General features: G+C 48.4%; 1 protein-coding gene across 1 annotated transcript; it reads left to right on the top strand.

Annotated features, from left to right (window-relative positions):
- The first annotated feature begins 422 nt into the window (after positions 1-422).
- LOC132341419 (uncharacterized) lies at positions 423-15,589 on the top strand. Its single transcript, XM_059872966.1, has 2 exons — positions 423-878; positions 15,437-15,589. Exons 1-2 carry the CDS (start codon positions 423-425, stop codon positions 15,587-15,589), a joined length of 609 nt encoding a protein of 202 aa, XP_059728949.1.
- Positions 15,590-19,698: the final 4,109 nt, after the last annotated feature.

Raw genomic sequence — 19,698 nt, forward strand, 5'->3', positions numbered from 1 at the left:
GTTCCCGCCCCTGGTTCCGCCATCCTCGCGGCCCCGCCACTCAATTCCGCCTCTACGAGGCCGCCCACCAGCGTCACCGCGGCTCCAGCCCCCGCTATCGGCATCATAGTGGCCCCGCCCCCCCGTTTCCCCCCCCGCTACCCGCGAGTGCAACCGCTCCTCCAGCCCCCCAGATCCCCCTCGCCCCCACCGACACAGTGCCGTTGGTGGCCGAAGTCCCGTCCGCATCCGTCGCTGCTGCGTCTTTGCAGTCCCCCGCCGCTGCCGGATCTGCGGTGCCGAGAACGCCTGTCGCGGCCGCGCTGGCGTTTCCAGCGCCCCTTGTGCACGTTGCCGCGGGAACCCTGCCCCCCTATCCTGGCGTTCAAGCGCATGCAACACACCTCGAGCTGCTCACCGGCCCCGCGGCAGGGCAGACGCCCATGGCTAATCCCGTCCCTGCCAGCGTTCCGGCGCAATCACCCGGTCCCGGCAAAGCACCGCTTGCGCTGGGACGCGGGGCGCCCCAGCCCCCCAAGCCACCCCGTGCCGGCGCCGCGACGTCTACACCGGTGGCTGCAGCCCCTCCCGTGCCTGCCGCCACTCCAGTCCAGTCTCCCGTCAGCGCGGCTCCGGTAGTGCCGTTCCTGCCCGCCGAGCCAGCAGCCACCCCAGCCCTGCTTACGAGCTCCCAGTGGCTGCACGCCGCGGTCCAGCCACCGACTAGCCCACCGCTCGCCATGCCCCGCCAGCCCCAGCAAACCACACTGTACCCGCAGCAGCCCATGCCAATTCCACTGCCTCCTCTCCCCCGCTTCTCCCTTGCCCCAATCCACAGGCTTTTCAGCCACTCACCCACCCTCAATGTCACCCGAACGGAACTTCTGAGACCCCCCACGGTAGCACCCCACTGCCCCACGTGCCCCAATCCTGTGCATGCTGTGCCACTAGTGGCACTGCAATTCCAGCTCCACTGCTACCACCCTGTAGCCAAGCCCTGCCATGTGCCTCCTCACATTCCCTTCAGCCCCCTACACCTCTGCATAATCTTGCTCCAACACGCCATAAAAAGCATAGGGCACTGCCTGCTCACTCTCACCCCTCCTCTGAGGACAGCAGTGACAGTGACTCTGATTCTGATACAGAGGACATTGATCCATGGGCTCTAAGAAAAATGGAAGCAACACGGGCAGGGGATTGGGAAATGGCTCAGAAAATTAATGCCTTCCCAGTAGATTATAAAAAGGGAAAAAGAGGTGGGGCCACTACTAGAAAGACGTGGGAACCTAACACAAATTAGGAACTTATACAACTAAGAAATATAGCCAAAGAACATGGTAGAAGTTCACATATTTTTAGAAATTTCGTAAAAGCTATGTTCTCGGCACATGTTTTAGTACCCCACGATATTAAAAATATCGCCCACTGCCTCCTTTCCCTAACTTCCCTAACATCTTTGCCCAGGCAAAGTTGTCACATGCATTTTTTCATCAAAATGTACCTGCCCTTATCAGAATGTTCAAGCTCTGAAAGATCAAGCAAAAGCTATTGTCACCACATGCCCAAACTGTCAAAACTACCAGATACCATCTATGGTGACAGAAGTCTGTAGCAGGCACAGGGCCTGCTAGGGCCCCGTGGCGAACAGAGGCCTAAAGATAGGAAATGCCAAGTCATGGTGAATAGCTAGAAGCACCTCTCTTCTGCCTTCGGACCCCTGCTTATCTCTCTGTAACCCTATAGGACACTCTCCTTTAACCCCTGCTATTGGACAATTTCTGATCCCCCTGTACCCTATATAATGGGCTGTTTTAGCCTATTCTGTTTAGAAGAGCTGTCACTGGAACCTTCACAGACCACCCAATAAAGACATCACTGTGGAATGCCAGAACAGCCTTCTCCTCTCTCGCCCTGCGTCTTCCTGCCTGCGGCACCCAGTAAGCTAAGAGCTGAAATCACAAAGAGCTGATAATCACTAAAGAGCTGATATCACTTAAGCTTGCTACCGTTGCCAGTGGCCAAGAACTGCTTGGGGACTCAGTCTGTCCCATAGAGGACTGAGCTATCAGGACCCGTGCAGCCTGCTTGGGGGCAAACCTGAACCCAGCAGGAGGCTGCATAAGGAGTCAGTCCCCGAGGCCTGAACAGCTGCCAGCTGTGGCAGACAGATATAACTCACTTCATACCTTTTGGCAGGTCAAAATACGTGCATGTATCAATCGACATGTTTTATGGAGCAGTATTTGCATCATCACATCCAGGAGAAACTACACAGCACACCATAAAACACTTCCTCCTTGCCTTCACTACACTGGGAGTACCAAAGGAGATCGAAACAGATAATGGACCTGCCTATACCTCTCGTAAGTTAAAAGACTTCTTCAGTGAATGGGAAATAGAACACAAGACAGGCATACCTGCAAACCCCACAGGACAATCCATCGTGGAAAGGACACATCAAACCCTCAAAAGAGTCCTCAATCAGCAGTGAAGGGAAACAAGAGTCATATCTCCAGTTGAAAGACTTTGCAAGGCTCTCTATGTCATCAACTTCCTAAATTGTACAACATCAGAGCCTGACCTCCCAATACTTCGCCACTTTGCAAATACCACCCAAGCAAAGCTCACTGAAAAACCACCTGTGCTAATGAAGGACCAAAAAACACATCAAATTTCTCAGCCTTTCCAATTGATTACTTGGGGGAGAGGGTATGTGTGTGTTCTACTACCATCTGGTCCAAGATGGTACCCAGGAAAAACATAAAACCATACCTAGGCACTGCAAACTACTCCTACAAACGGTGACAAGAATTCCCCTGAGTCAAACACGAGACCTCCTCAAAACCAAACCTATTCTGCCTGGAGAAAAAGACGTCACCGAATATCCACATGCAGATGAAAAGACCATCCCATCACGCATCAGCAGACAAAATAGAAAGCTGAACAACATTCTGCCATATCAGTCAAGCCATAAGCCAGACATAGCCTGAACACAAAATTGTTCTCTGAATTATATGTTGTTACCCCTCTTTACCCTAAAAAACCCTATTATTCCCTTTTCTAAACTCTTACCAAAACCCCCTAACCTTATACCCACTCCCCCTCCTATAGCTTAGAAAAAAAAAAACCACCAAAAAAACGGGGGGGAGGGGGAAGGAATGGAGGAAAGGAACAAGGGAGAAAACCCTAACCCTCCCCTCCCTCTATAAAGATAACACATTTTGCTTATATTCACTATCAGAAGCCCTATTCCTGTCCAAAGATAAAAAATATCTCTGTTGGTGCTGTCCTCACTGCTGCCTGGATGTTCTTCACTTCTTAAGTTCTCTAGCTGGTCAGAGTGACCCCGAGATAAGTTAGAAAGTCTCTTTTTTCAGCCCAGCGCTTGAAGAAGGAGTCGGAACTCTTCAGTTCTTGGTCTCAAGGTTGTTTATTGTATCTTATCTATAAAATTTTTTCTCCTGTCCAGCCGAGGTCCGCTCAGCAAGACAGTCAGAGGCACTCTGCCTGCCCCCAGGGCGGTGTCATCTTTTTATACTAAAAACTACGTATACAATATTTACAATTACTTCCCAATACCTATCACCTATGTTAGACAGTGAGCTTCTACTCTAAACAAATTTAAAAGTGTCAACATCACAGCAGAAGATGGAGGCCAAGAAGAAGAAGGAAAAAGGCTGGACATGCCCAGATTCCTCCATCTTGCCCCCTGAACCCCCATTCTAAAACCCCCAAAAATCTATTTTTTCACCCCGTGATAAATTCACTATCATTCTACTTAAACTGTCATGGCTTGCAGATCTTCATATAAGGTTGGTAGTTTGTTCCATGGGTCATAATCAAAACCACAGGCATCTTGGGCTCTGTGCCAGGGTCTCAGTCCCCTGGCAGGGGTCTTGGCAGTCCAGGACAGCCAGAGGGATGTCCTGAATTCCGACATCTCCCTCTTCTGTTTGCACCGAAAATGCCTCTTTTGCAGCTTTGTTCATGGCCTGCCGCATGCACTGAAAGATGCATGGCAAAATGAGCAGAAGAACTACAAGCCCTATCAAAATATAACAAGCTTTTTTTAAAAGTTCCCTCCACAATGGTGAAAGGCTAAAAAATCCAACCACATCATCCATCCAGGATCCAGTGACTTCCCCAAGCTTTTAAATACTTTCTTGTAACTGTTTGATGTTTTCATGAATCGATCTTGAATGATCTGACAGGTTCATGCAGCACATCCCTTCAAATTCTTCACACCCGTGTCTATGTGCCCGCAACAGATAATCAATTGTTGCCCTGTTTTGAAGAGTTGCTCATCTCACACTGTTGATGTCCCTTAATATGGGGTCGGCTGTCTGTCTCTGCTCTTACACACGCTTAGTATGGTTCTTGCACGCTGGGCCTCAAAAGATGAGTCTGGACGCTAGGTTTTTTTGGTCTTCAGAATTGTTTATTGTTCCTTATCTACAAAGTCCCTTCTCTGCCCGAAGGATCTGACCAGCACGGCAGCCAAAGGCACTCTGCCCACCCCCAAGGCGGTCGCATCTTTTATAACAAAAACTACGTATATCATATTTACCTTTTATCCCCAATACCTATCACCCTCGTCACCAAGTACACCCTCACCCTAGACCAATCCACAAATGCCAACACCACAACAGAAAATGGAAGACAGGAAGAAGAAAGAAGAGCCTGGTGACACGCCCTGATTTCTCCATCTTGTCTCCATAACCCCCCTGTACCAAAACCCCAAAATCTGTGATTTACCCTATAATGATATCTTCCCTTCACCATTCACACCCGAGTGATTCTCACAGGTTCCATCTCCTCATACATCGGTGGCACATCCCTAGATGGATCAAAATCAAGCCACCAAGTGCTTTTGGCAACATTCCAAGACTCCCGAGCCGCCCCCCCCCCCCCCCCCCACCCCCCCCCAAAGGGTTCTCCCGGTAGCTCTGGACATCGGGAGTGATGTGCTGAGCTCCCACACCTTAACATGTCACTCAGTGTAAGAGAAATGGCCCGAGCATGCTTGCTCAGCCAACAACCCATGTGATCCAATTAAATCAAGGCTACCCTTGATACTGTCTGTGGTGAGAAAATTGCAACTGCAGTTTTCTGAGCCTTGTCCCATATGTGCACTTCATCATCACAATTTGGACTTTATTGTTCCACTGATCTTTTCTCTATGTTTTTGCTCTTTCAAAATTTTCAAATCGGGTGTTAGCAAATAAATTCTCCCAATGCTGCATGGACATCCTTTGACATTTGCAGGGATACCAGGCCAAATTCTGTCCCCACAAATGAAAAAGATTCCTTGTGGCAATTGCGCTGGTACCTGGAGTGATGGCTTGGCTGTCCCCTTGGTGTATTTGCATCAAGCAGATGCATTTCTATAAATTATATGATTTGTAGTGACATTGATTGTCTCATTCTCTGTTTGTGTCACCTCCGAAGGCCTGAATTTTATGCAAAAATTCATTTTTGTTGACCCAAGAATTTCCAGTTCCTGAGGTTCAAAAGGAGCCACAGAAAGGAATTGTGTCCAAAGATGCCATCCGTCCACAGGATTCAAGATGACCTGAGAAACCTTTGGAGGGATGTTCTTTGGAATCGGCCACTCATTCACCAGCAAGCCCACCAAGCCTTTTGAAAATGGTTTCTCTGGCCTTGAATGTGTCAAGCAGATGCTGTCCAAACCTGCTGCATTGGCCAAAGCTTCCCAAACATTTTGTTTCGGCTGGACCATGGGCAAATCTGCCCCGTTGCCTAAGGCAATTGGTGAAAGGATGAGTGTCCTAGGTTGACTATATGATGCTTTTATCCCCAATCGTCTCATTCCGTTTATGCTGAATAGTAAGTTTTGCACCTTTAAGACTTGCTCCAAGGATTGAGGGGGGGAGAGGAGGCGCGCACTTTGTTTTCAGACACTGAACTCACTCCTACACATTCCTGCTTCTGGACTGTGTGTTTTTCTGCGGATGAACAGACGGCGGGACAGGGCACTTTTTTTTCCTTGCTTTTTAGTTAGTTTAGCTAGCTGAGGCAAAGAAGTTCCCTGGACTGCGCTTTTTTTTTCCCCCTTTTTTTCCCCTTTCTCTGGACCTGTTCACACCTGCTCTGGACTGAACAACCATAAGAGCACCAGCAGCTCGCCTCGGTGGGCCGGGCCGGGCCTGGGCCACTGCATTTCCAGCGCCGGAGGGACTGAAAAGGGACTGAGTGAGCTGAACTGGAGTCTGGGGACGGGACTTTCTGGGTGTGTCATCTCCTTTGGAGCAGCAAGGGGTTTTATTGTTTAATATTAAGTTTTATTGTTTAATAAATAGTTTTTTTCCACTTTTCTCCAAGGAAGTATTTTCTCCTGGACCGGTTGGGGGGAGGGGTGGTAGAATCCGATTTCCTAGGGGGGCCCTTTGGGGGTTCTCTCCCAAATTTGCCCTGAACCAGGACAAACACATCAATTGGCACCCAACGCGTGGCTCGAGAAAGTGGAAAAAACCATTATTGATTGCATGTTGGTTGTGCTTGCTCTGTAGTGAGTTAAAGCAGTCAGTAGCCATGTTGCTTGATTTCGTAATGTCTCTTGGGGTGGAGGCCTTCATGTGGTTCTGGTCTATAAGCCTTTTTGAGGTTTCAGTACCTTTCTGGTCACTAGGATTACTGTCCCGAAGACGTAAGTTTCACAGTACAGGGGCACGGATTGGAATAACTATTTTGCTGGCCTTGGTGATAATGATTTATAGGGCATTTACAAGGTTGCTGGAGTCTGCTTACAATATGTATGGTGTATGGTTTCCTCGTCCTACCCCGCGTCCTAGTTCCAGCAGTATGTTTTGGGAATTTATTAGTAATTGCACCCAGTTTGTTAGAGGAGGAGCAGGGAATGAGACTTTCCAGCCTTTCCTTTCCTTCTTCTCCTCTGAATCTGTTATATCACTTTTTGAGAATGTTCAGTTTCCCCTGACTGTTAAGGAGACCATGTTTCTGGCATTTAATGTGGTAAGCTTCCTCTATATGGTCTGCAGCTTCTCTAGAATGAGGGCTGAGATGTCCAGAGGAGCTGACAAGACCCCTGACCCAGAAGTAGATTCAGGCATGAAAAATGATGAGTGGTGTGGAGAATGGGAAAATATGGGCCAAACCCTGAAGGAATTTTCTGATCCTGTAGACTGGGATTTTCCATGTGAACAAATTCAGAACCCAGCTGAGGTGGGAAAATACCTGAAAGAGAAATGCCATGGTGACTGTAAGGAGAAAAGTCTCATTGCAATAAGCTGGGCCCTGGCCTACGCTTATCGCACCCTGCTAGATACTAAAGGGCAGCAGACAGAGGCAGGCAGGCAGGGAGATAAAGCAGCAGCTACTCCAATCACTCAGGCTGCAGCCAACACTCCAGCTGCTCAGGCTGGAGCTGAACCAGACAGTAAGCCTAAGCCACTGGCAGTTGCTGCAGGAAAGAAGTACACGAGCAAAACCAATCGGCCAGTGACTGACGATGATGATCCAGGGGAAGGACCCTCACCACCAACTACTGATAAAAAGCCCAAAGTTAATGAAACTGATACAGCCTCAGAAGCCAATATGGAGTCCTATTCCCTGAAGGACCTTCGTGGCCTAAGGAAGGATTATACCTGGCGGCCTGATGAATCCATAATTAGTTGGTTAGTCCGTCTCTGGGATGCTGCAGGTGAGGCTACAGTTTTGGATGGCAGTGAAGCTAGGCATTTGGGATCCCTGTCACAGGATCCTGTCATTGACCAAGGAATGATGAGGGGGGCTAACCCTCACAGCCTCTGGGCACGGGTCCTGGGAAGTGTTGCACAAAGATACCTGTGTGCAGACGATCTCTATATGCAGCAAACACAGTGGAAGACCATAGAGCAAGGGATCCAACGCTTGAGGGAAATGGCAGTGGCAGAGATTGTCTTCTCGGATGATGTAAACACTGTAAATCCAGACTTGGTACCATGCACATCTGTAATGTGGAGAAAACTTGTACGACTCGGGCCACATGAATATGCTTCTGCTCTAGCAATAATGAAGCGAGATGACGGTGAGGAGACCGTGCTGGATATGGCAAAGAAACTCCGAGCGTATGCAGACGCTGTGCATGGCCCGACACATGCCAGAATCGCAGCAGTGGAAACACGTCTGCAGAGGTTAGAGGATAAGATAGAGGAGAATCACAAGAAGCTCAGAGAGGAGATTAAGGAAGACCTTCTTCAAATCTCAGCAGTACAGATCAGAGGTTCTGGTGCCCAACTCAGACATTCCCCAGATGGAGAGAGAAGGTACACCCCACGAGCTGAGCTGTGGTTCTTCCTGCGTGATTGTGGAGAAAACATGAGGAGATGGGATGGAAAACCTACTGCTGCTCTGGTACAACGGGTGTGTGAACTGAAGACTCAGAGAGGAAGTTCCAAAAGGGAAGCAGCTCCAGTAGCCAGTAACCGAACTGTCATATATGATGATAATGACAATATTTTTGATGCCCTTGAAGGAACCTCCAAGACATATGTCCAGGGAAAAAAGGATAACCAGGCTTAGAGGGGCCCTGCCTCTAGCCAGGTAGAGGCTAGGGAAAACCGTGTTTTTTGGACTGTGTGGATTCGTTGGCCTGGCACATCTGAACCACAAGAATACGAAGCTTTGGTCGACACTGGTGCACAATGTACATTAATCCCATCGAGACATGTGGGGGCAGAGTCTGTTTCTATTGCCGGTGTGACAGGGGGATCCCAGGATTTCACTTTGGTGGAAGCTGAGGTGAGCCTGACTGGAAATGAGTGGAAGAAACACCCTATTGTGACTGGCCCAGAGGCCCCATGCATTTTAGGCATAGACTTCCTCCGAAGTGGGTATTTCAAGGACCCAAAGGGATTCAGATGGGCATTTGGAATAGCTGCTGTAGAGGCAGAGGGCGTCAAGCAATTGAACACCTTGCCTGGACTGTCAGAAGACCCATCTGCAGTAGGACTTCTGAAGGTGGAAGAGCAACAGGTGCCAATTGCCACCTCGATAGTGCACCGCCGGCAGTATCGGACGAATCGAGATGCCGTGATCCCCATCCACAAAATGATCCGTGAGCTGGAGAGCCAAGGGGTGGTCAGCAAGACCCACTCACCCTTCAACAGCCCCATCTGGCCTGTGCGTAAATCTGAGGGAGAATGGAGATTGACTGTGGACTACCGTGCATTGAATGAAGTGACTCCACCACTGAGCGCTGCTGTGCCAGACATGCTGGAACTCCAGTACGAGCTAGAGTCCAAGGCAGCGAAGTGGTATGCCACCATTGACATTGCCAATGCATTTTTCTCCATTCCTCTGGCAGCAGATTGCAGGCCTCAGTTTGCTTTCACCTGGAGGGGAGTGCAGTATACCTGGAACCGATTGCCCCAGGGGTGGAAGCACAGCCCCACCATCTGCCATGGACTGATCCAGAGTGTACTAGAAAAGGGTGAGGCTCCAGAACATCTGCAATACATTGATGACATCATTGTATGGGGGAAGACGGCAGCAGAAGTGTTTGAGAAAGGAAGGGAAATTATCCAGATTCTCCTGAAAGCCGGCTTTGCCATCAAAAAGAGCAAAGTCAAGGGACCTGCTCAAGAGATCCAGTTTCTGGGAGTGAAGTGGCAAGACGGACGGCGTCAGATTCCCACTGATGTCATCAACAAGATCACAGCAATGTCTCCACCATCCAGCAAGAAGGAAACACAAGCTTTCCTAGGTGCCATAGGCTTTTGGAGAATGCACATTCCTGAGTACAGTCAGATTGTGAGCCCCCTCTACCTGGTCACCCGTAAGAAGAACAAGTTCCACTGGGGCCCTGAGCAGCAACAAGCCTTCACCCAGATCAAGCAGGAGATCGCTCATGCAGTTGCCCTTGACCCAGTCAGGACAGGACCAGAGGTGAGGAATGTGCTCTACTCTGCAGCCGGGAACCATGGCTTGTCCTGGAGCCTTTGGCAGAAGGTGCCTGGGGAGACTCGAGGCCGACCACTTGGATTTTGGAGTCGAAGCTACAGAGGGTCTGAAGCTAACTATACCCCAACAGAGAAGGAAATTTTAGCAGCCTATGAAGGAGTCCAAGCTGCCTCAGAGGTAATAGGCACTGAAGCACAACTCCTCCTGGCACCCCGACTACCAGTACTGGGGTGGATGTTCAAAGCAAAGGTTCCCTCTATGCACCATGCCACCAGTGCCACATGGAGCAAATGGATTGCTCTGATCACACAGCGCGCCCATATTGGAAAACTGAATCGCCCTGGGATTCTGGAAATAATTACAAACTGGCCAGAAGGTGAAAACTTTGGTCTTGCTGATGAAGAGGAAGAAGTGACACGTGCTGAAGAAGCTCCACCATACAATGAACTGCCAGTGGAAGAAACGCGCTACGCTCTTTTCACTGACGGTTCTTGTCGCATTGTGGGAATGAAACGAAAGTGGAAAGCAGCCGTATGGAGCCCCACACGACAGGTTGCTCAAGCTACCGAAGGAGAAGGTGGATCAAGCCAACTTGCAGAGCTCAAGGCCGTTCAACTGGCCCTGGACATTGCTGAGAGAGAGAAGTGGCCAAGGCTCTACCTTTACACTGATTCATGGATGGTAGCCAATGCTCTGTGGGGATGGCTGGAGAGGTGGAAAGAAGCTAACTGGCAACGTAGAGGAAAACCGATTTGGGCTGCCGATGAGTGGAAAGACATCGCTACCAGGGTAGGGAAGCTACCTGTGAAGGTCCGCCATGTAGATGCCCATGTCCCCAAGAGCAGAGCTAATGAGGAGCACCAAAACAATGAGCAGGTAGACCGGGCTGCAAAGATAGAAGTGTCAAAGATAGACCTAGATTGGGAACACAAGGGAGAGTTATTCCTAGCTCGGTGGGCCCACGACGCCTCAGGTCATCAGGGTAGAGATGCCACCTATAAGTGGGCACGAGACCGAGGGGTGGATCTAACCATGGACAGTATTTCTCAAGTTATTCATGACTGTGAGACGTGTGCTGCCATCAAGCAAGCCAAGCGAGTAAAGCCCCTGTGGTATGGTGGGCGGTGGTCCAAGTACAGGTATGGGGAGGCCTGGCAGATCGACTACATCACACTGCCCCAAACACGCCAAGGCAAGCACTACGTGCTGACCATGGTAGAAGCCACCACGGGATGGCTGGAAACCTATCCTGTGTCTCATGCTACTGCCCGGAACACCATCCTGGGTCTTGAAAAGCAAGTCCTGTGGAGACATGGAACCCCTGAGCGGATCGAGTCAGACAATGGGACTCATTTCAAGAACAGCCTTATCAACACCTGGGCTAGGGAACGTGGCATTGAGTGGGTGTACCATATTCCCTACCATGCACCAGCTGCAGGGAAAGTGGAGAGGTACAACGGACTGTTGAAAACCACTTTGAAAGCATTGGGTGGGGGATCTTTCAAAAACTGGGAGCAGCATCTGGCAAAAGCCACCTGGCTAGTTAACACCCGAGGCTCTACTAACCGAGTAGGCCCTGCCCAATCTGAGCCTTTGCATAGAGTAGATGGAGACAAAGTCCCAGTGGTACATGTCAGAGGTTTATTAGGGAAGACAGTTTGGATCAATTCTGCCTCAAGTACAGACAAACCCATTCGTGGGGTTGTCTTTGCTCAGGGACCAGGTTCCACATGGTGGATAATGCAAAGAGATGGAAGAACACGATGTGTACCTCAGGGAGATCTCATTGTTGGGTGAGACCTACGTGTAAATATCACTGTTTGCTAAATGTTACTACCATTGTCTGTGTATAGCTGTATATTGAATGTCTGATGTATGTGTTTATAGAGTTAGAATATATATATTAGTTTTAGTAGTAAGCTGACGATATGGGGATAAGGGGTGGAATGTCCTAGGTTGACTATATGATGCTTTTATCCCCAATCGTCTCATTCCGTTTATGCTGAATAGTAAGTTTTGCACCTTTAAGACTTGCTCCAAGGATTGAGGGGGGGAGAGGAGGTGCGCACTTTGTTTTCAGACACTGAACTCACTCCTACACATTCCTGCTTCTGGACTGTGTGTTTTTCTGCGGATGAACAGACGGCGGGACAGGGCACTTTTTTTTCCTTGCTTTTTAGTTAGTTTAGCTAGCTGAGGCAAAGAAGTTCCCTGGACTGCGCTTTTTTTTTTCCCCTTTTTTTCCCCTTTCTCTGGACCTGTTCACACCTGCTCTGGACTGAACAACCATAAGAGCACCAGCAGCTCGCCTCGGTGGGCCGGGCCGGGCCTGGGCCACGGCATTTCCAGCGCCGGAGGGACTGAAAAGGGACTGAGTGAGCTGAACTGGAGTCTGGGGACGGGACTTTCTGGGTGTGTCATCTCCTTTGGAGCAGCAAGGGGTTTTATTGTTTAATATTAAGTTTTATTGTTTAATAAATAGTTTTTTTCCACTTTTCTCCAAGGAAGTATTTTCTCCTGGACCGGTTGGGGGAGGGGTGGTAGAATCCGATTTCCTAGGGGGGCCCTTTGGGGGTTCTCTCCCAAATTTGCCCTGAACCAGGACAATGAGGCACATGAGCAACACTTGACCGAATCTCAAGCTCATGGCTTCACTCTTTGTGAGAAGCTTTGCAATGCCGTGATACCCAAGACCCTGAAAGAAACCCCAAGTTCTTGAACTCTTTATGTGTTTTTCGAGGAGATGTCCACAGTCTTGTCTTCTGCTTCCATCTGTGTGCTTGCCTCTTTGTTTCCAGGTTCTGTGTCTTCTTGCGTCCGAGTCTGGTAGGGCTTCATGTGTCTTGCCGACACCCACTTCGGACCTCACCCTGTGGAAACACAAGCGAAACCCTTTCCCCACGTAATTAGTTTGAAAGGACCTTCAATCTGTCCTGTCTCTGGATTTCTGATCAAAACTAAAGGATTCTCTCTTAGTTTTGCCTGGGTACTATTAGAAAAATGTCTGATAATTGGTGGAGTGGGTTCTGAAAAAAAGAGTTGTTTAAAAAATTCAACACATACAATGCCTTGTTCAATCTCATGTGAAGCTTTGCCTCTGGCTCCCCCCTTTTTTGTCTATCCAAAAGGGATTTCAGGGTATGGTGTGTCCTTTCAATAATTGCTTGACCTGTGGAAGAGTGGGGAATACCGAAGATATGTCTGACACCCCACTTTTTCAGAAATTTGTCAAGCACCTTTCCTGTATGTGTTGGACCATTGTCTGTTTTTATTTCCTGAGGCACCCCTAGTGATACAAATGCTTGCAAAAAGTGTCGACAGGCATGTTGTGCGGTTTCTCCTGTATGTAAAGATGCGAAAACTGCTCCTGAAAACGTATCAACTGAGACATGGATATTTTTGAGCTTCCCAAAAGATGGATATTTTGTGACATCAGCTTGCCACAGCTGGAGACTCTGCAATCCTCTCGGATTGACTGCTCCTGTGGATGCAGGTGGGTGCACAAGCTGACAGTCTGGGCAAGCACTAATGATTTCCCTCGCTTGGCTTTTTGAGATGCGAGAGGATTCCATCAGTGCCTGTGCATTTTGATGAAAAAATGCATGGCTCAACCTTGCCTGCTCAAAAATATCTGATAGAGTCTGTGAAATGGACATGGTTAGCTTGTCTGCCTGGGCATTTCCTTCCACTAAAAATCCTGGAAGGGATGAGTGTGCTCCAATAGGAGTAATAAAATATTTGTGTTCCCTGTTTTCCAGCAGTGTTTTCATACATAAGTATGAATATGTCATTGCTTGTTTCTTTCAAAAGTGAACCTTCCAACCGTTTGACCACATTCGCAACATGTGCTGAATCTGTGATCAGATTGAGAGGTTGCTGGAACAATTGAAAGACTCTGACCACTGCTGCCAATTCCACAATTTGTGGTGAGCCTTGTACTATTTTTGTATCTGAGTCCCATTCTCCTGTGACCGAATTCTGCCGTGTGATTACTGATTTGTGAGTCTTCCCTGAACCGTCAGTGAATACTGTCACCCCCTCCAATGGTTCCTCACTTATTCTTGGTTTTTCCCTGTAACATATTTTTGATTTCAACAGTCTGTGAGATCGAAAATGAATTGTACAAACACCTGGATATTCTAACAATGCAATTAACAAATCTTTTGATTTTTGCATCGCCCAATCAAAATAATCTTTTTTCAGTGGTAAGTGAATTGTTGAAAAATCTCTGCCTGACATTGTCAGCAACCTTGTCCTTGCTTTTATGATAATTTGAGATGCCATTTCCAGGTCCGTGGGGATCGTCTTTGGAGACCTGTAAGATAAAAAATCCACTCTATGATTAAAAGAGGGTATCTTTGAGATGAATCCCACTGGAAAATCAGGCCATGAAACTGTACTTTTCCCCCCAACACTGCTAACTGGAAGGGCAGGGACTCTACAAAACAGTGTGCCTGTTTCTGCTGAATGACCTCTGTAACTTTCTCGAGTTCTTTTCGTGCTTCAGGTCTGAGAGTTCTAGGAGATTTAATGTCATTGTCCCCTCTCAAAAGATCAAGCAATGATAGGATATCATCATTTGTGATCCCCAAGATTGGTCTCATCCAGTTGATTTCTCCTAGAAGCTGTTGCAGGTCATGCAAATTGCTGACTTTGGAGCTGACTTCCATTTTCTGTGGTCTTATTGTTTGTTCCGAGATCTTCCACCCTAGGTATTTCCATGGTGGGATCTCCTGAATTTTTGAAACACTGATTTCCAGTCCTGCCTTTTGCACCTCTGCAATCACACAGTCACAAGCTTCTTGCAGCTCCTGTTGTGTTGGTGCTGCGATGAGCAAATCATCCATGTAATGAATGATTTTTGCCCCCGGATGTTTTTTCTGAGCTGGAGACAAAGCTTGTGCCATGTACCATAGGCAGATAGTTGGTGAGTTTTTGAGGCCCTGTGGAAGGACCACACAATGGTACCTCTGCAGCGGCTCCTCCCTGTTGATGCTTGGGATGGAGAATTCAAGTCGAGGAGCATCATCTGGATTAAGCGGAATTCTGAAGAAAAAGTCCTTGAGATCAATGATCACAAGTGGCCAATCTCTGGGAATCACTGAGAGCAAAGGAAGTCCCTGTTGAAGCGGTCCCATGTCCTTGATGACCTCGTTGATTTTCCTGAGATCATGCAGCAGTGTCCATGAGCCTGAAGTTTTCTTCCGAATGACGAACACTGGAGAATTCCATGGGCTGTTTGTTGGTTTGATGTGTCCCTTTTGCAGTTGTTCTTTGACCAGGCTCTTCAAAGCACTCAATTTCTTTCGTTCAAGGGGCCACTGATCCACCCAGACAGGATTGTTTGTTTTCTAAGTTAATTTCAGAGTGGTGAGTGCCGCAGTGACCCCCACTAAAAATCCACTTCCAATTTCGTGCCCCATTGTGCTAAAAGATCCCTTCCCCATACGGTGACGGGCTTTTGCACAACGAAAGGACGAATTATTGCTGTTTTGTCTCCTGGTCCTGTGACAACAATTGTGTTCTCACTCTGCAGACACAGGGAACTCCCCCCATGCCTGTGAGAGAACCCAAGGGAGCAACCAACTTCCATTCCCGGGGCCAAAAGACGTATGATATGACTGTGACGTCAGCCCCCGTGTCAAGCATCCCTCTGATGGTGATCAACTTTTCGTCACAGGTCAATTGACAAGTGACAGTGGGTCGATCCTGACCTATGTATTTTATCCAAGAAGCGTGTACTTCCACATGGTCTCCAGAGGAAAATTCCTGCTGATCAAACATCGGCATGACTTGTTCCGCTGCATGTGGTGGCTGTTGTGGTTTGAGAAGAAGTCAGTTTTTTGGGATGCTGTGATCAAACCAATAAGTGCTCAGATTTGAATATTGGCACCTGGTGTGGCCACTGAGGACATGGATACGCCTCTGAGAACGCAGGAGGGTTAAAAGCTGAGAACTCCCGGGGGAAGCTCTTTCTTAGTTCCGGTTCGTGAAAGAGAACAGACCTCCCCTGCTCGGCTCTGAGCTGGGTGGGGGAGGGGAAGCCATGCGGCCGAAGGAGGTAGGCCGGGGCCTTGGACAGAAAAGGGAGGTGAAGGCCCCTGCAAGATGGAAGGGTGGAAGAGCCCTGAGAAGCTTCGGGCAGCCCCCTCCCCCCCCCCCCCCCCCCCCCTTCCCCCCAGAGAGAGAGAGAGAGGGAGCCTGTGTCTGGGCCTGTGCCACCTTGAAATTTGATAGCACGGCAAGCGTGAAAGAGAAGGGGGGGGTGCAGCGAGAAGGTGCCCGGCAGGGCAGTGTGAGAGTTCTGGACAGGCAGAGCCTGAGACTTTTAACACTTTTCTTGAATAATGAGAACCTTACAAATGCTGATTCCTTCTGGAGTTGAATGAGAAGAGAGATAGAGATGAGATAAGAAGAAATGGGCCACGAGAAAAGTTGAGAAGAATCTTAAGTGAGAAGAGATGATAGAGTGGCCTTTATCTGGACTTTTCTTGTATGGCCATAGACAGAACCATTTTTCCTGTGACACAGAGACTGCATTTAGGGGGGATGCAATGGCTTGGAGCCAAGAGAGTGCAGTGATGTGATGTGAAAGAGTGCGTGAACAGAGATGACGAGTGAAGAAAGTAGTGGTAGTGCCCTCCGTCTTCAGAGAAGAAGAAGATCTCTGTTCTTGAGACCCCTTGGCACCAGGGGGTGAAATTGGGGGGGGACAGGTGTCCCAAAAGTGAGAAACTGTGCTCTTATTGAAACTGGGCAAAGCACCCTTTGAAAAAGAAAACCCTAGAAGCAGCTCTGGTCCATGTGCAGTGGTGAGAACACTAGGTGTAGAAAGAAGATGTCACGATAGCAAAATGATCTCTGGGCGGTGCCACATGTGACATAGAGACACAAGAAGTTTCAACTGTGTTTCCAGGGGAAGCCTATAGTACAAGAAGAACTCCTCTCTCCTTGATGAACTAAGAATTAATTATCTAAAAAGTAGGGATAGAATGAGAGTTGATAATCTGAAGAGTAGATGTATTAGAAATTTAGTGGAGGGGAAGAAGAATGTTTTTAGAAAGTTTTCATCCTGAGTTCTGTATGTTTCTTTTATAGTGGTAAGTTAATAAAGTTTTTTTCCCTTTTACTCCTAAGCTAGAACTTACTTTGCTCTATTTCTGATCACATCTCACAGCAGACACCAGAGAAGAAGTATTTTCATGGAGAGCACTAGCATTGCGCCAAAGACAAACCGTGACAGTGGCAAAGCGATAGCTTTGGCTACCGGGGTATTCTCTGGAACAGTCAGTGGTGGTCGAAGAGCTTTGGCTAAAACTGTCAGCTCTTCATTCTGATTTGCTGAGATGATCAAAGGGTAAATGACAAGTCCAAGGATACTGCTTCTGTCCTTAATGATTATTAAAAGGTCTTGTCTCTTGTGTGAAGTTCCAGTGACACCAGTAGGTATCACTGTGTGGCTCTCATCCATGAAGCACATCAGTTTGGAAGCTGCCAGGGTACACTGCACTCCTGGTGGCAGCAACTCTGGGTCGCTGGGGATTCCGCAGATTGCTTTGATGAGGGGGTCTGCTCGACGTTCCCCGATGATTTTCCTGTCTGGTCTTGTGCCATTGCCATAACTTGTGTCGTCACGCGCTGGCGATGAGCGCTCTTTTTTGAGATTCCCGGATGTGGTAGAGGTTTTCCGTCCACATCCGTCTGAGAGTGGCAGTCACTTGCGAGGTGTCTTCCTCTTCTGCACCTTGGACAGACCTCCAATGGCTGTACAGTCCTTGACATTTGTGGGTAGTTTCTCTTAAAGTGTCCAAATGCCCCACATTTGTAACATTGTCCTCCAGGAGGATTGCTGTTCTTTTCAAAGTTCACAAAAACCTTTTTGAGCTTTTCATTTTGCGCTTGGAACATTCTCTCCATCTGTCCTTCCAACCGTCCTCCCAATCGTCCTTCCAACCGTTCCTCCACGATGGATGCAACAAGCTGAGGTGTTCCCACCTTGCTACATGCCTCCACCATCTCTGCCAGAGAGGGCTGATTGGGCATCGCACTGATGACTCACCTGCAGTCCTGGTTGGCATTGGCAAAGGCAAGGCTCTTGATGATGTGTGGTTTTGCTGCCTCATCAACCACCTGTCGGTCCACTGCTTGTATGAGACAATCTGTGAATGAAGAGAAAGGTTCAGAAAGACCTTGCCTGATGTCCGTGTAAATGGTGTCTTGGACTCCTGCTGGTGCGATTTGTAGAATTGCCCTCCGTGCTGCTTCCTTGATGTCATTCAGCACCTCTTGTGGAAGTCTCGCCGCTTGCTGCATCGGGCTGTCTTCTGGAGGATCACCTGCCAACTGTGCCAAGGTGAGGTTCACATGTGGTCCGCCCTGGTATCTGGCTCTCAGCTCACTGAGAGCTCTTCTCCATCTTGTGTCCCACACAAGGACCTGTGTGTCTGTAAGAATCATTGACACAAGATGTTCCAGATTGCAAGGCAAGACGTATTCTATTACCATCTGTATGGCAGTTGTCTTTTGTCAAGTGGGCAGTTTTCCTTATCTCTCTCTCTGAGTGATCACAATCTCTCCTCCCTCAGGAGGGGATATCTGCTGATAGGCCATTGAATGTCACTGCATGACTGATAAGAACTATAGCATCCCATTGGGAGATGCTCTGCTCAGAGGGAGGAGCCAAGCATTGCTACCAGATATAATCCTGAGGTTCTGAAACACCAGCATGGCTTCTCCACTGGATTTCCCAGAGAAACAGCAGCTGCCTCTTCTTCCACGGGATCTTCGGAGGAAGAATACACCCTTTTCTACAGGACCCCCTGCTCTAAGAGAACCACACCTGACACTCCAGGAGGACTGCAGCCACTTTTCCAACTGGACTGCTACCAACACTCTGACCAACAGGGTGTCAGGTTGAGTTCTGACTCTGTCAGTGTTGTTCTAGTGTATTGCATTGTTTTATTTTATCCTTTTATTTTTTTTCCTTCCCTAGTAAAGAACTGTTATTTCCTGCTCCCATATTTTTTGCCTGAGAGCCCCTTAATTTAAAATTTATAGCAATTTGGAGGGGTGGGGAGGGTTTACATTCTTCATTTCAGGGGAGGCTCCTGCCTTCTTTAGCAGGCAGCTGTCTTTCCAAACCAAGACACAAGACATCTAAGATCATAAGGTGTTAAATCATATATGTTGAAAGTGCGCCTCAAAAGCTGCTTAAAATATGAAGAACCCAGTCCATTGTCTCTGATGGCCTTGGCTAGATCTTTGATTACTTCGTGATCTAGCCTCTTCCATCTTGAGTTCTGGCTCTGTGCATTGTTATTCACAGGCATCGCGATGTCTCCTGAGCCACGTAATAGGTCTTTTTCTTTTTCTAATTATTTTTTAATGTTTGCCCAATCTATGGCTACAACTGTTTGTGCTTTGGGTACCTGTGTTTCCATGGGCACTTGCATGTAAAGTTGAGTCATCAGTGGTGGCTGCTGCCATGCTGCAGCCTCTCCCATCCTGGAATTCACCGGCATCGTTGGAATCCGCATCCCCTGCCGGGCTGTAGCCTTGGCCCTTGACCCTAGATTAGGAATGGGGATTTGAAATTCCTGTGCTGTGGTTCCCAAAGCTGTGTCCAAATACTGTAAAAGATATCTGACCGCACTCCTTGGTATTGTAACCGTCAGCCCCTGGCCAGATGAGCCAGCAGTTACCGATGTTGAGAGCATCGGGGCTGAAACACCCTCTGAAGCAGTAATACGTACTGCGTCATCCTGTTGCTGTGCTTCAGTAGGAGTGTCATGAACCCCA

This window comes from Haemorhous mexicanus, chromosome W (genome assembly GCF_027477595.1).
Source record: "Haemorhous mexicanus isolate bHaeMex1 chromosome W, bHaeMex1.pri, whole genome shotgun sequence".
In the NCBI taxonomy this organism is placed as follows: domain Eukaryota; kingdom Metazoa; phylum Chordata; class Aves; order Passeriformes; family Fringillidae; genus Haemorhous; species Haemorhous mexicanus.

What these genes read in the sequence shown, in the direction of transcription:
- LOC132341419 (XM_059872966.1), top strand. Translation starts at nt 423, where the DNA reads ATGGCTAATCCCGTCCCTGCCAGCGTTCCGGCGCAATCACCCGGTCCC. An exon ending in AACTTCTGAGACCCCCCACG is followed by an intron (nt 879 to 15,436) that starts GTAGCACCCCAC and finishes CTCACTCTGCAG; the next exon opens with ACACAGGGAACTCCCCCCAT.